This window comes from Mustela nivalis (genome assembly GCF_964662115.1).
Source record: "Mustela nivalis genome assembly, chromosome: 1".
Classification (NCBI taxonomy): domain Eukaryota; kingdom Metazoa; phylum Chordata; class Mammalia; order Carnivora; family Mustelidae; genus Mustela; species Mustela nivalis.
In genome coordinates, this window is record NC_139020.1 from 153,429,597 (window position 1) to 153,442,660 (window position 13,064).

The window sequence follows — 13,064 nt, forward strand, 5'->3', positions numbered from 1 at the left end:
AATGGGAAGGCTGCCTACCTGGCAGGGTCACTGTGAAGATGAAGTAGGGGTGGTCTACATGGGCTGCCTGGCATCACGCCTGGCACAGAGAAGGGGCACAACTGAGGTTCATGTTAAAAGCCTCTGCATATGTGCCGCCATGCCCTAGCCCTTTTTTTTGGCTTCTCCTTGGGAGAAAAGCTGCTTTGGGAATTAATCTAATCAACATGTCGCTTTATGTGCCACAAGACCGTGCTTCCAAAGTGCTTTACCAAAAGTTCCCAAGCAGTTTAAATGTTCCCCTGTAATGGTTTCATGTCATGGCAAGCTCTCTAAGATGTAATTTCCACTCAACCACAGCTTGAATTATCAACATCTGAATGAGGAGCAGCAGAAACCATAAGACTTCTTGTTCGTGGGTGCATTTCCCACAAACTCCAAGATACTCTCCTTACTTCAGCTACAAAATCCTAACAAAAAAGTGCTAGATGGTGCCCAAGCACCTTTCTTGCAGAGAAGCACAAAGCCCGAACATACCCGAATGGGACCTGTAATTCTGGTACAGCTGGTGGATCTTCTTGGGCTTCCGGACGGCACACTGCTTGTCCACGGTGTTTCGGCTGGCGTAGTGGAACAGAGAGCGCAGGTCGCTGAAGCGGAAGGCCACACCCTTCATGATGCTCTGGGCTGTGTCTCCCGTGAGGAACATGGCATTGGGGTCATTGATACATTTCATTAGCAGTGTCAGCTCGGCTTGGGTGAAGTCCTGAATCTCATCACCGTAGAGTTCATGGATGGACCAAGGGAGCACCTTGAGCTTCGAAAGCCTCCGGGACAGGTTATACAGAACATCTTCTTCATCGAAATAACCTTTCTGAGACCTGATCTGCTGGTACAGACAGAAGAGACTGTAGATCTCGCTCCGGTCTTCCTTGAAATTGGGGGACCGCTTCCTCCCTAATTTCTTATACGCTTCTTCTGTGAGCCACCCCTGGGGGCAGCTGAGGGCCTCAAAAGACCCCTTCAGAAAAGATTTTATTTCTTTCCAAATCAGCGCGGGGTTGTAGGAGGTTTTCCCTTTGATCATTTTTGGCCATATTTCATTGGCAAATACCTCAAATGTCACATAGACCCGGGGGTCACTCTCACACATACGTGTTTCTGGAGCTTTATCCTCCTCGCCATTGTCCCCGTCAGCCTCGGTTTCCTCCTCATCTTCCTGCCAGTTGGGGATGGTCAACTCTTCCTGTGTGGACCACCCCACGATGGCTCTTTTCAAGCTGCCATCTTCATTTCTCAGAAAAAATGGTTTGGGCAGAGAAGCGTCAAGCAGGAGAAGCAGCTGCTTGGAAGTGACAAAGAGAGGAAAGTTCTCGTCCCTTAAGTCCTGAAGCTTGTGGACATTGGGTTCCAGTGGTTTGTAATGACTGGTGGCCTTGGTAGACTTGGAAAGCTCGATGAAATTCCTCTGCACCTCCTGACACAGGACATGGTTCTTGGTCACGAAGATCTGATGTAAATGCTCCAGTTGGTGGGGTTGCTCCGCAGCACACACTTCAGCTACCTGCCCAGGCTCCCCCGGCTCTCCACTGGGTCCCCCTGCACAGGCTTCACTATCCTGATCCTCATCTATGCTGTCCACTGTTTCCACTTCCATGGAACCTTCCTCTTCCTCCTCCTCCACTTCCTCCTCCTTGTCCACTTCTTCCGTACGGGGACCTCCCTTTCCGGATTCCACTTCCAGCCTTCTCTTCAGCCATATCTGCTTGGCCAGCAGCGGGCTTCCTGCCTGCTCGGCCTTCTCCCAGTAACTGTGGAATTTCTTCCACAGCCTGTACAAGCAGCAAGTGGTCTTCCCAGTGCCACTCCGCCCAATGAGAATGATGGGCTCCAGCGGCCTGGGGTTGAGGTCGATCACAGCATACTCCAGCTCACCCACCCTGAAGGGGTACTCCACCGTCGCTGTCGTGTCGTTGAGGATGTTGGAGGCCATGCTATTACTAAAGCTGTGGAACTTCATGATGTTGTACTCCGTCTCCACGGCGCTGGCCGGAGGGAAATACTCTGGGTTCACATGCTCCAGGTTCTTCTCGGCCTCCGTGTCCTCCACATAGAAGCGAGGTATGCGCTTTTGGATCTTCACATTGGCTGACAGCTGGCCTTGGTGGATGCCCTTCAGCTTCTTCCGCAGGACACAGGAAAGGCCCCGGTTGTAGGCACTACAGATGGCCCTGATGGAGTCTGACAGCTTGCAGTGGTCCAAGACGATGTCCCAGATCCGGATAATTTCTGTGTAGACCCGACCCGACTTCTCCGGGCTGTGCAGGTTCCGCTCTGCGGCAGCGATGATCTTCTCCGGGTTCTCACTGCACCGAGGGGAGAAGTCAATGGCCAGCTCCCACAGCATTCGGGCCCCCTTGTCCAGCTTGGCCTCAAAGAGCTGGATGCTTCCCTTCAGGTGCTTCAGCCGCTTCTGCAGCCCCTGCGTCCACTCACCATTCCCCAGCTGCTGGATAGCTAGGATGATTTTTTTCTTCATGACCTTTGTCATGACCTTACTGGACAGCTTTTTCAGCATTTCTGAGGTGCACTCAATCTCCCACGTCATGTTCTCAAAGTCCTGGAGGCAGGCCTCGATATCCTGCGTGTTCCAGCTGTCCGGATCATCTCTGCCCTCACTCCCTCTGTGGCCAGCAGAAACGAGCTGTGAGGCCCCGAGGCCTGCCTGTGCATGTGCCCCCCCTGCCTCAAGGACACTGTGCTGGTTCCCACTTGAGTCAGAGCCTTGAGCCCCCAGGGCTCGCTGGAGCTCATCTTTCTTTACTTCCGTTCCAACACCTGTCTGAAGAGGCTCAGAGTCCTGAGGACAGTCCTCGGGGAGGGATGTATCCAATTCAACCTGCTGAATTAAATCCGTGATGTCCTGTACCAGGCGGTCTCTCAGAGAGCAGGGCCTGACAGCTTCAGGCTCCTCCCGCATCACCTGCACATCCGGGAGAGCCTCCCAGCTGTCGGGGACCATGGCTCCTTCAGGCAGGGCCCTGGCAGGGATGCTGCACGGCAGTGACTTGGATGAACCCTGGGACTTGAGCTGAGACGTATGGCCAGGGGCAGTGGGCCTTGGGAGCTTCCCTGGGTGGGCAGCAGGGTCCTGCCGGTTCCTCCGTTTGTTCTCCATCAGAGCTTTGTTCCAGGCCAAGAGCAGAGCGTCGTTCTTCTTGATCCGGTGCCTTGCGTCTTTGCCTTCTTTATTTTTCAAGTTGAAGTTGATGTCGAACTTCACCAGCAGGTCTATCAGCTTCTTCATGCGCTTCAGCATGCCCTTCTGGAAGATGATGTGCATCAGCGTGTTCCCATTGCTGTCCTGGCTGTTGGGGTTGAGGTAGCAAAATTCAGTGGGGTTGGACCAGAAGAGATCCAACAGGTGGCTGAGGAAATTAAAACCGATGTCAGCTGGAAAACACAAACAAAACGCTGTGAGTCCTAAGCTACTCTTTCCAGGGAACAGAGACCTCTGGGTTTGGAGAGATGCCAGCCAGGGGCATCTCAGAACACCACACCTCCCCAAGTACTCGATAACCCTGTGGTTGAAAATCAGGGACAATTTGCTCCCAAGGGGTATGTGGCCACATCTGGGGGACAGCCAACTTCGAAAATTAAGGCTCCTCCTCAGTCAACCCACCCTGACCATTCACCGTGATGGCTGCTCCTTCTTACCCAGCTACTGGTTGGAGGCCAGGGGATAATGGGTGGGCCTGACCAAGAAACAGCCCTTTTTCAGATCGTTGGTTTTCCCAATAAGAAAGATGAAAAAGTGTAGCATTGGTTCTACTATCCAGCTCCCTCTTCAAGGAACAGACTGCTTAAAAAATAAAGGCTTACCTTTAATGTCCAAAAAGATGTGGAGTGCTGCATGCAAAGGAGTATCACCTTCTGTGAGGGAGATTCTGCGGGGGTCTGCACCCTTGGTCAAGAGAAGAAACGCCAGCTCGAAGTCTTCATGTTTCAGACACGTGACAAGTGGCCTCTCCTGACTGTCGTGGAGACCCTCGGGCAAGGCTGAGAAGACAGAGGAAAAGGGCACAACCCCGTGAGGGATGTACCCTGTGATGGCTGGCTCACCTGAGGAGGAGAGGATGGCTTCTGCCATGTGCTCTGAGAGAAGAGCTGATGCTGACCCGACTTCTGAGGTAAAGGCTTCCTAGGGCCCTCAGAGTGAAAGCCCAACTGCTTCCGGTGTCCCGTTCATGGGCCGGGCCTCTCCACTCTCCTGCTCCCCTCTGTGTCCCCAGGTCCCATATTCAGCACTGCCCGGGAGTGGGGACAGGGCCCGGGAACAATAGAAACCCCAGTGCCTGGCCAACACCCTACTAGACACATAGTCGGTGATCAGGATATAAACATGGCTTCCTATACCCTTTGCTCTAAATGCTTCTTCCTGAGGATGCCCACCTGCCCTCAAATGGCATCTTCCCTGACACCTCTCCACCCCCAACATCAGCTTCCCTTTAGCTCAGTCCGTGCCTCCCCTCTATGCTGCAGTCTCCCAGACCTGCACCCCTGCAATCCACACACCCTGCACAGCAGCCACACATTCACTCTGTCCCTGGTCCCTGGCACCCGACTGTAGGCAGGCACTTCTTAAGTGCCGGCTGACTCAGCAATAAAACAGGAAGACCATGATAGCCACAGTTTCCAGCCAAAGGTAGTAACATTTCCCTCGAGGAATGGTTTGAAGAAATATACTACAGGAGGCATTCCATCTACCTCTTGGAACCTGTGGGAACAGTCAATACCCAAAGGCTTTGTATGGCCCTTTGAGAGCTAAGGACCAAGAAAGGACATTCCCTCTTAAACAGCCGAGCAAGCAGAAAACCACACAGTCACAGTGCTCTTCCAAGAACCTGCATGCGTGAGCTCATTTAACATTCAAAACAGCCCTGAGAGAGACGGACTGTTATTCCCATTTCATAAACAAGGAGATGCCTGAGACCACACAACTAGTAGCGGCATGAGTAGGGGGGTGGGAAATGGGGGCAGGAGGTAGTTGGGGTTTCCAAATCAGTTATAAAATAAAACCCAGTCCAGGGCACCTGGGTGGCTCAGTCGGTTAAGCATCTGCCTTCAGCTCAGGTCATGATCTTGCGATCCTGGGATGGAGTCCCGCATGGGGCTCTCCCACCGGAGTATGCTTCTCCCTCTCCCTCTGCCCTTCCCTCCCCTCATGATCTCTCTCTGTCTCTCTCAAACAAGTAAATAAAATCTTTACAAACTAAATTTTTAAAAAAATAAATAAATAGTACCCAATCGGGCAAGGCGCTGGCTCTTTCCAGACATACCTCCAGCCAAGTGTGATTGCGCTGATCTCAGAGGCAAATGTTTCCGCCCACCAATTATTTAGCTGTTTCTTTACAAAGAAGCAGCTGAAATCCTAATCCGCTGATTAGAAGACAATGCTGGAGAGTTAATAGGGACATGGGAAGCATACTGAGTGCAGGGAAAAGTCTAGCCGGCAGTCGCAGTTGGGAGGAAAGGACCCCAGGGCCAAAGGCCACCCCCACACACACACCTGAGGTTTCTCACACACAGCAGAAGAAAAGACAACAACGGTGACTAGAGTTCCCAAGAACGCAGAACTACAAGGCCAGCACCCACTGACAGGGCACTAACCTGGTCGCTATGCAAAATGAGAAGCTATGGAAGAAGACAATGGGCCAGAATTTAAAGCAGTCTCCAAAGTCTAGTGAAAGACCCAGGACCAGTGGCACTCAAGGGACAAGTCTTCAGAGCTCACTGCATTCTCACCTCCACTGTCAATGAGGCAGCCCAGGAGCTGCATCCTCCGAGGGTCCCAGGTGCTGAGGCGGGGGATGACAGTGCAGAGGTCAAGGTCTGAGAAGTTGCAGCCTTTGATGAGGCAGTCTCCCAGCGGTGGCTCCCCACTTACTTTGCGGGTCAGCAACAGAAGCACTTCTGGCCATTTCTGTTTCTCCAGTAAAAACTTGATGAAGGTGTTGGCGCAATCACGGTTAATGTCACAGACCAGGTCAGGAGGAATTTCTTTCAAAAATAAGAATACACCACACCCCCAAAAAGGTTCATATAATTCCTGTCCCCAGATACCACCCAACACCTTTAGGCATAATTAACAAGAATTGTCGGTCAGTATGTTAAACCTCTGGGGAAAATACAAGCAAGTAATTACTTTGGACAGCTACTCAACCACTCGTAAATGTCAGATAAGCTCTGGCCATGTGACCTTCTGGGAAGGTCAGAAACACTTTAAGGAGGGTAGAGATTGGCCCGGGAAAAGAGCAGAATTGACTGTGTCTTGGAAGAATATGTGAGTTAGAGCATTCTACTTAGATCAGAAGGACAAGAACCTGGCTTTAGTTTTGCATAATACTAATGGAGAGTGTGCACTGAAATACAGGGAGACACTATAGAATAATTAAAAAGTTGAGAGTCATCAGGTAGTGGTGAGAGGATGGTCTAATCCTAATTCTTAAGTTCATATCAATAATATGCTAAGTCTTTCCATCTGATATCTAATGTACACAGACAGGATCATCGTTATACCAGTTCATGGTGCTGGTATATCCTATAGATGAAAAACTTCTAAAAGAGGTCCTCAGTAAGTAAATTGCCAGATTTGGCAAACAAAAATAGATGTCAGGTAAATTTGAATTTCACATAAACAACAAATAAAATTTTAGTATAGCTCATGCAATATTTGGGACATACTTAAACTATATTCACTGTTTATTCGAAGTTATAACGCAACCAGCATTCTATAATTTGTCTGGCAACCCTACCAGTAAGAAAGTGGGAAGGAAGAGAAGGGAAGAAATCAAGAGCAATTTTATTTGCATTTGCTGGTTTTTGCTTTCCACCATGTTCTAGGATTTCTAACAGGAATATTCATTTTGATGTTTAATATTTAATGTGAAAACCAGAAAAACAATTTTGTGTGAAGGGCCCTGGATTAAGTGCTCCACACCCAACATCTCAGCAGATAAGTACCCGAGCTAATGTAAGAGTGAAGGAACTAAAGCTTAAGAAGTTAAATAATTGGCCCACAGTCCCAGATCTGCTAAGTGGCAGAATTAAAATAAAAATGTAAAACTCCAAGCCTTAAACACTAAAATCTGCTGCATCCCCTGAAGAGCATTTTTGTTCCGCTGGCCACTCCTTCCAGCACTCTCTGGAAAATCAAGAAATCTCAGCTCTTTGAATGGTCCCAGTGAGTACATTACAGCCCATACTAACGGCCAATTTAAAAATACCAAAATACTGGGACGCCTTGCTGGCTCAGTTGGTTAAGCAGCTGCCTTCAGCTCAGGTCATGATCCCAGCATCCTGGGATCGAGTCCCACATTGGGCTCCTTGCTCGGCAGGGAGCCTGCTTCTCTCTCTGCCTCTGCCTGCCATTCTGTCTGCCTGTGCTCGCTTGCTCTCTCTCTCTCTCTCTGACAAATAAATAAATAAAATCTTTTTAAAAAAATACCAAAATTTACCAAATTTCACCTACTTAGGGTTTCTAGAATCTTCCCTAAGTATTATCTAAAATGTGTCATCTTAAGTTCTTTTCCAGAACTTTCCTCATTTCCCCATAGTGGGAAAAAAAAATTAACATCCAGTTCCATAAGAACTTCATATACCAACATTAGCCAAGATCTGTGGAAGAGAGAACCATCCAGGGTATTTAAAAAAGGACTGTGTGTGCAAAAGTAATTCTAGCAGAATACGTGAAAAACCAGAAAAACAGAGACAGACACTAGGAGTGGGATTTAAGTATTCCCGTTTAAGGTGGATGATCCAGACTTCTGAATAACGTTTGGTGCTGTTGAATGTTTTACACATAGCTCATCACTTTTACTTGTTTAATTAACTGTTTTTTTCAAGATATTAGCAAAGGGTTCTAATGGGCATAAATCATCTTCGGCACACCTGAATGTTGGGAGGAAAGTTACCTTGCAGAGAAGAAAGAAGGCGCAAGAACCTCTGAACTACTTCTTGCTTCAGAAAGTTTTTATGCAGTAGCCGGTTTCCTGAGTTCATGTACTTCACCAGCTGCTCAGAGGCCTTCCGGAAAATGTCGGTCTCACTAACAGGTCCGTCACCATTGTTCAGTCCTGCAAAGCAAGCAGGTGATGCTTCTGAAGACAAAGACCACAGCTGTGGGAGATTGCAAAAATCACCTCGGTTCTCCAGCCTCTCTGTGGATACCCTTGCTTTGCCTGGTGACTTTGGGTCTCCTTCCATCGAGAAGTGGGACCTATTTTCTTCCTCCCCCTGGCCCGGCCTCCAGACTTGGTATGACGGATAGAAGAGAGTCATGAGATTTCTGTCCTTGTTCTGAGGTAGAACCTCAAGAGGCCTGGCTTAGTTCTACTCACTCTCTTGAGACCTTGGCCTATTCCATGTGCACTGGTCCAGTCTCAACTTCAGGGGGACAAGAAACAGCATAGAACAAACAGGAATCGGTCTGCTTGTCCAAACTGAGGGTGCATAGATGTGAAAGAGCGTGGCCAAGATCAGCAAGACCACAGCCGCTGGGAGGAATTCAGTTAAAGCTATGAAAACAGCCCAGCCTAAATAACTGGCCTTCAAATAGGGAGCAAAAGAAATGCTTGTTGTTTAAAGTGACTAAATTTTGGGAGCAGTCTGTCATACAGCAATAGATAACTGACAGAAGCATTGAAGGAAGTGACAGCAAGAGGAGAGCTTAGCACCACAGTGACATCCAACCACATGTCAGCCACCTATATGTCCCAGGGGCTAGCAGGAAAACCCAAGAGGAAAGAGCCACCTCTCTGACTGAAGAAGACAGTGTCCCCTTGGTTCAGTTAATTTGAGAAAGTAGTTATGATTAGGAGGAAAAAAAAAAAAAACCCTGAGAGAATGTTGAAATGGGCAGATATTTTCTTTAGTATCAGGTGATGCACTCAAAAAGCACTGTTGCTCAAAACAAAATCTTACTGAGCACAATAGGGGAGCAAAAATTTAAAAATAGATAAATAAATAAAATAAAAGAGATGGACTACTTGAAAATGAGGAAAAAATGAAAAGCATCCTGTCTTCATCGGGGTTTCCAGCAGTGATTGTGTGGAAGTAGTTCCCGGAGGAGGTGACAGGTAGGAAGCAGACTGGGGGGGAAGGGAGGAAGCCAGGTGGCCTCGCCTGATCCCACAGGGGACCTCTGGAGAGAGTGCCCTCCCAGCTGTCCCCACCCCCCTACCCAAGGACTTTCAAACCCTCAATCTATCACTGGCTACAGCCTACCCTCGGAGGATGTGAGTTCTCAGGCGCTTCTAGCTTAGAAGATCCCCAACAAAACTAGCCCTATATGCTGTTCCCTGTGACAGGAAGCCTTAGGTGCTGGCTTCCCAAAGTAAAGGCACCCCCATGTTTGGCACACACAACAATGGTGAAAGGGATCTAGGGGATTTAAGCAGAGCTCCAACATCATCTGCTGTGCCTTCTCATACACACCTGCCTCACCTTTCAACAATTCAAGTCAGAACACCAGACACACACACACACACACACACACACACACACTGACGTCAGGGACAAATGCCCATTGCCCTCTACTCAAGAGACCTTGATGTGTCAGAGAGAAGCAAGACCCACTTGAGCACCATCCTCCAGAGAAAAAGAAAGGGAAACCACTTAGCAAAAGAAGACCTACGTCACCTCAGCTAGAAGCCCAGAAAATGTCTATGCCCTCTGACTCGGCCCTCCCACCTTCTTCCTAAAATACCTACGAACACACAGAAATGGTGAAAACTCATAGTACAGAGAAATACGACCCTTGGAAAAGGAGCAACTTCCTTCACTAGCATGTGTTACTTGTCCCTCACCCTCATGCCATTAAAATCTTTTCTAGAACATCATTCTTCAACTAGGAAAATTATAAGTCACTTGACACTGAACAGAAACAGACTAAGCTGACCAATGCAGATCATTATATGCAGTTGTATAATAAATGCATGGTTGTGTGGTTCATAATAGTTAAGCAATGGGTCAGAGAAAGTTCCACATGTCAGGAAAGAAACCAGAGAGTGATAAAACAATGTAAAGACATATAAAAGGAAAGGTGCTGGCGATGGTACCCCTCGGTAGACGTGGGCGACTTATTTATTACTCTGAGTTTGTCTGGTTTTCTTCTAAGTTTCATAAACTTAGTAAGAGACAAAAAAAAAAAAAAGTCAGAGGGGCACCTGCATGGCTCAGTTGGTTAGGCGGCTGCCTTCAGCTCAGGTCATGATCCCAGGGTCCTGGGATCAAGCCCTGCATCGAGTTCTTTGCACAGTGAGGGGCCTGCTTCTCCCCTGCCTCCCATTCCCCCTGCTGTGCTTGCACGCTCTCTCTCTCTCTCTCTCTCTGTCAAATAAATAAATAAATAAAAGAAACATCAGAACATAAAGTCGCTTATGTATTATAATCACAGATTGCTTTTTAAAAGATGATTATGTAAGTGCTAAACACCACCAACAAAAAAGACTACATAAAATATGCCAAAGTATAATTACAATAAATTTTTGTTTTTACATAAAACTAAGCTTTTACAAATTTTCTACAATGATATTCCTTTCCTATATTTTGTAATTTTTTTAAAAGAAAACGTTGCTTTTATAATAAGGAAAAAGTATCATGAGTGTCCTTTAGGTGGATTCTGGACGCCTGTATTTGCTGGAAACAAGGCACTGTTTTGGTGCTGAGGGACAGTAAAATGACAAATCAGGGCCTCTGAGTCCCAGGCTCTGTGGGGAAAATCGACACAGCAGAAGGTTCCAGTGTCCTCCGAGTACTGTGTCTGAGGTGCCTGCATGAGTACAAAGCAGAAAGCAGCCAGGTCCCACTGGAGCTTGAGAGACAAGGCCTCAGAGGCCTGGAATGGTCCTCACTCTGAGTGAGCACAGATTACAAACCCTGAGAAGGAAGGCTCCAATCCAGTTCCTGAGCCTGAAAACAGAGAACAGCAGCCAGAGAGGGGGTCATGCTGCCACCTAGTGGTGGCCATGAGAAGCAGGTAAAAGCAGCTAAGAGTTTTCACTTTCCACCCAACTGCAGTCCCGAAGCAGATGATCCTCCTTATGACAAATCCTCAGAAGGTCAGTAGTAGGGACACTTCGGTGGCTCAGCCGGTTAAGCATCCAACTCTTGGTTTCAGCTCAGGTCATGATATCAGGGTTGTGGGATCAAGCTCTGCACCGGGCCCTGCACTCAGCACGAAATCTGCTTGAGAATCTCTCTCCCTCTCTCTCCACCCCTCCCCCGATGCGCTCTCTGAAATAATAAATAAATAAATCTTTGGGGGAAAAAAATGGTCAGTAGTAGCCTAATGCTCTATCACAGATCTTATGTCATTCTCATTTCACCTTATCAGGGAGGCATGTTCTCATCCCATAACATCACAAGAAGGATGAGTACAGTACAATCAAGTGTTTTGAGAAAGAGAGATGATATTCATGTAACTTTTTTTACTGTAGATTGTTATACTTGTTCTATTTTATTCTATTATTTATACTGTTGTTAATCTCCCACTGGGCATAATTTATAAATCAAACCTTATGGGATGTATGCATAAGAAAAAACAGTACATACAGGGTTTGGTACCATCTGCAGTTTCAAACATCCATAAGGAGGCTTGGAAGTATCCCCCGCAGATAAGGGGGGACTGCTGTATATAGTCCTGGCTGCTTAGGGGTAAAGCCTTGCTCCTTCAAGTGGGCTCGGCCTTCCCCAGGTACTCTGCAAGAGCTGCAGAATCTCAGATCCCGCCCTAAACTTGCTAACTCAAAACCTCCATTTTAACAGGCTCCCAAACGGTTCCTGTTAACAATGGGAAGCTCTGGTTTAGAGAACAGCAGAAATCTTCAGCAAGACCCTTCATTTCTCACCTCGGTGCAAAAGCCACCTTCTCCAAAGTCATCGCCACCATAATCATCAAAATGTTGCACGGCAACACTCAGGATGAGCCAGGGGTGAGAGCATCCTTTATCCTATTCTTTAAGTTAGAATGCTGTTTGTCTGGGTACAAAAAGCTAACAGCCTTATTTTTATGGTGCTTTACCTGGGGCCACAGATGTAAAAAACAAAATCATTCAGTCCGTGGACTCAGGTCAGGAACAAGGGTACCCAACTCCCCAGTAGTAACTCTTCCCAAAGACAGTGTGCTTCCATCAAGCCCATTAATGCATGAGGATGGGGAGGGATTAAAGTTCGTAAAATCTTTATTTTTATGACTGGAGATCTATCTTTATGCCCATGACTCCTGGTCCTCCCTTTGCCTGTCTTCTCAATTGCTACACTGGTTAAAAAGACCATGCTAGGGGCTCCTGGCTGGCTCAGTCAGTTAAGTGTGTGCCTTCAGCTCAGGTCATGATCCCAGGGTCCTGGGATCAAGCCCCCCATCGAGCTCCCTGCTCAGCAGGAAACCTGCTTCTTCCTCTCCCACCCCCCCCCTGCTTGTGTTCCCTCTCTTGCTGTCTCTTTCTCTGTCAAATAAATAAAATTTTTAAAAAAGAAAGAAAGAAAGAAAGAAAGGAAGGAAGGAAGGAAGGAAGGAAGGAAGGAAGAAAGAAAGAAAGAAAGAAAGAAAGAAAAAGGGACCACGCTAGGGCTAAAGTCTAAAACTACGCTATCCGGGGTGCCTGGGTGGCTCAGTGGGTTAAGCCTCTGCCTGCAGCTCAGGTCATGATCCCAGGTGGGATCGAGCCCCGAATCGGGCTCTCTGCTCAGGGGGGAGCCTGCTTCCTCCTCTCTCTCTCTCTGCCTGCCTCTCTGCCTACTGTGATCTCTCTCTATCTGTAAAATAAATAAAAATCTTAAAAAAAAAAAAACTACGCTATCCATTACAGTGGCCACTAACTTAATTATGTAAAATTAAAATGAATTAAGTAAAATTAGAATTTCAATTCTTCTGTTGCTTGAGTCCTACCCTTTTCAAGTGCTCAAAAATAGGTGACCAGAGGCTATCCTATGAGACAGAGTAGTTATAGAATATTTACATCAGTACCGAAAATTATATTGCATGGTCCTCATTTACAAAGATTCCCCAGCTCATCTCACGTTTT

At 47.4% G+C, this 13,064-nt stretch overlaps 1 protein-coding gene across 7 annotated transcripts in view; it reads right to left on the reverse strand.

The window, feature by feature from the left end:
* TRANK1 (tetratricopeptide repeat and ankyrin repeat containing 1) overlaps positions 1-13,064 on the reverse strand; it is a 139,141-nt gene that overhangs the window by 33,019 nt on the left and 93,058 nt on the right. For all 7 annotated transcript variants that reach the window (XM_082745289.1, XM_082745288.1, XM_082745287.1 and 4 more), the window contains 4 exons: positions 7,953-8,114; positions 5,785-6,039; positions 3,862-4,038; positions 517-3,432 (listed from right to left, as the gene is read on the reverse strand). In XM_082745289.1, the coding sequence (XP_082601415.1) occupies positions 517-3,432; positions 3,862-4,038; positions 5,785-6,039; positions 7,953-8,114 (3,510 nt within the window). The remainder of the gene's footprint in view (positions 1-516; positions 3,433-3,861; positions 4,039-5,784; positions 6,040-7,952; positions 8,115-13,064) is intronic.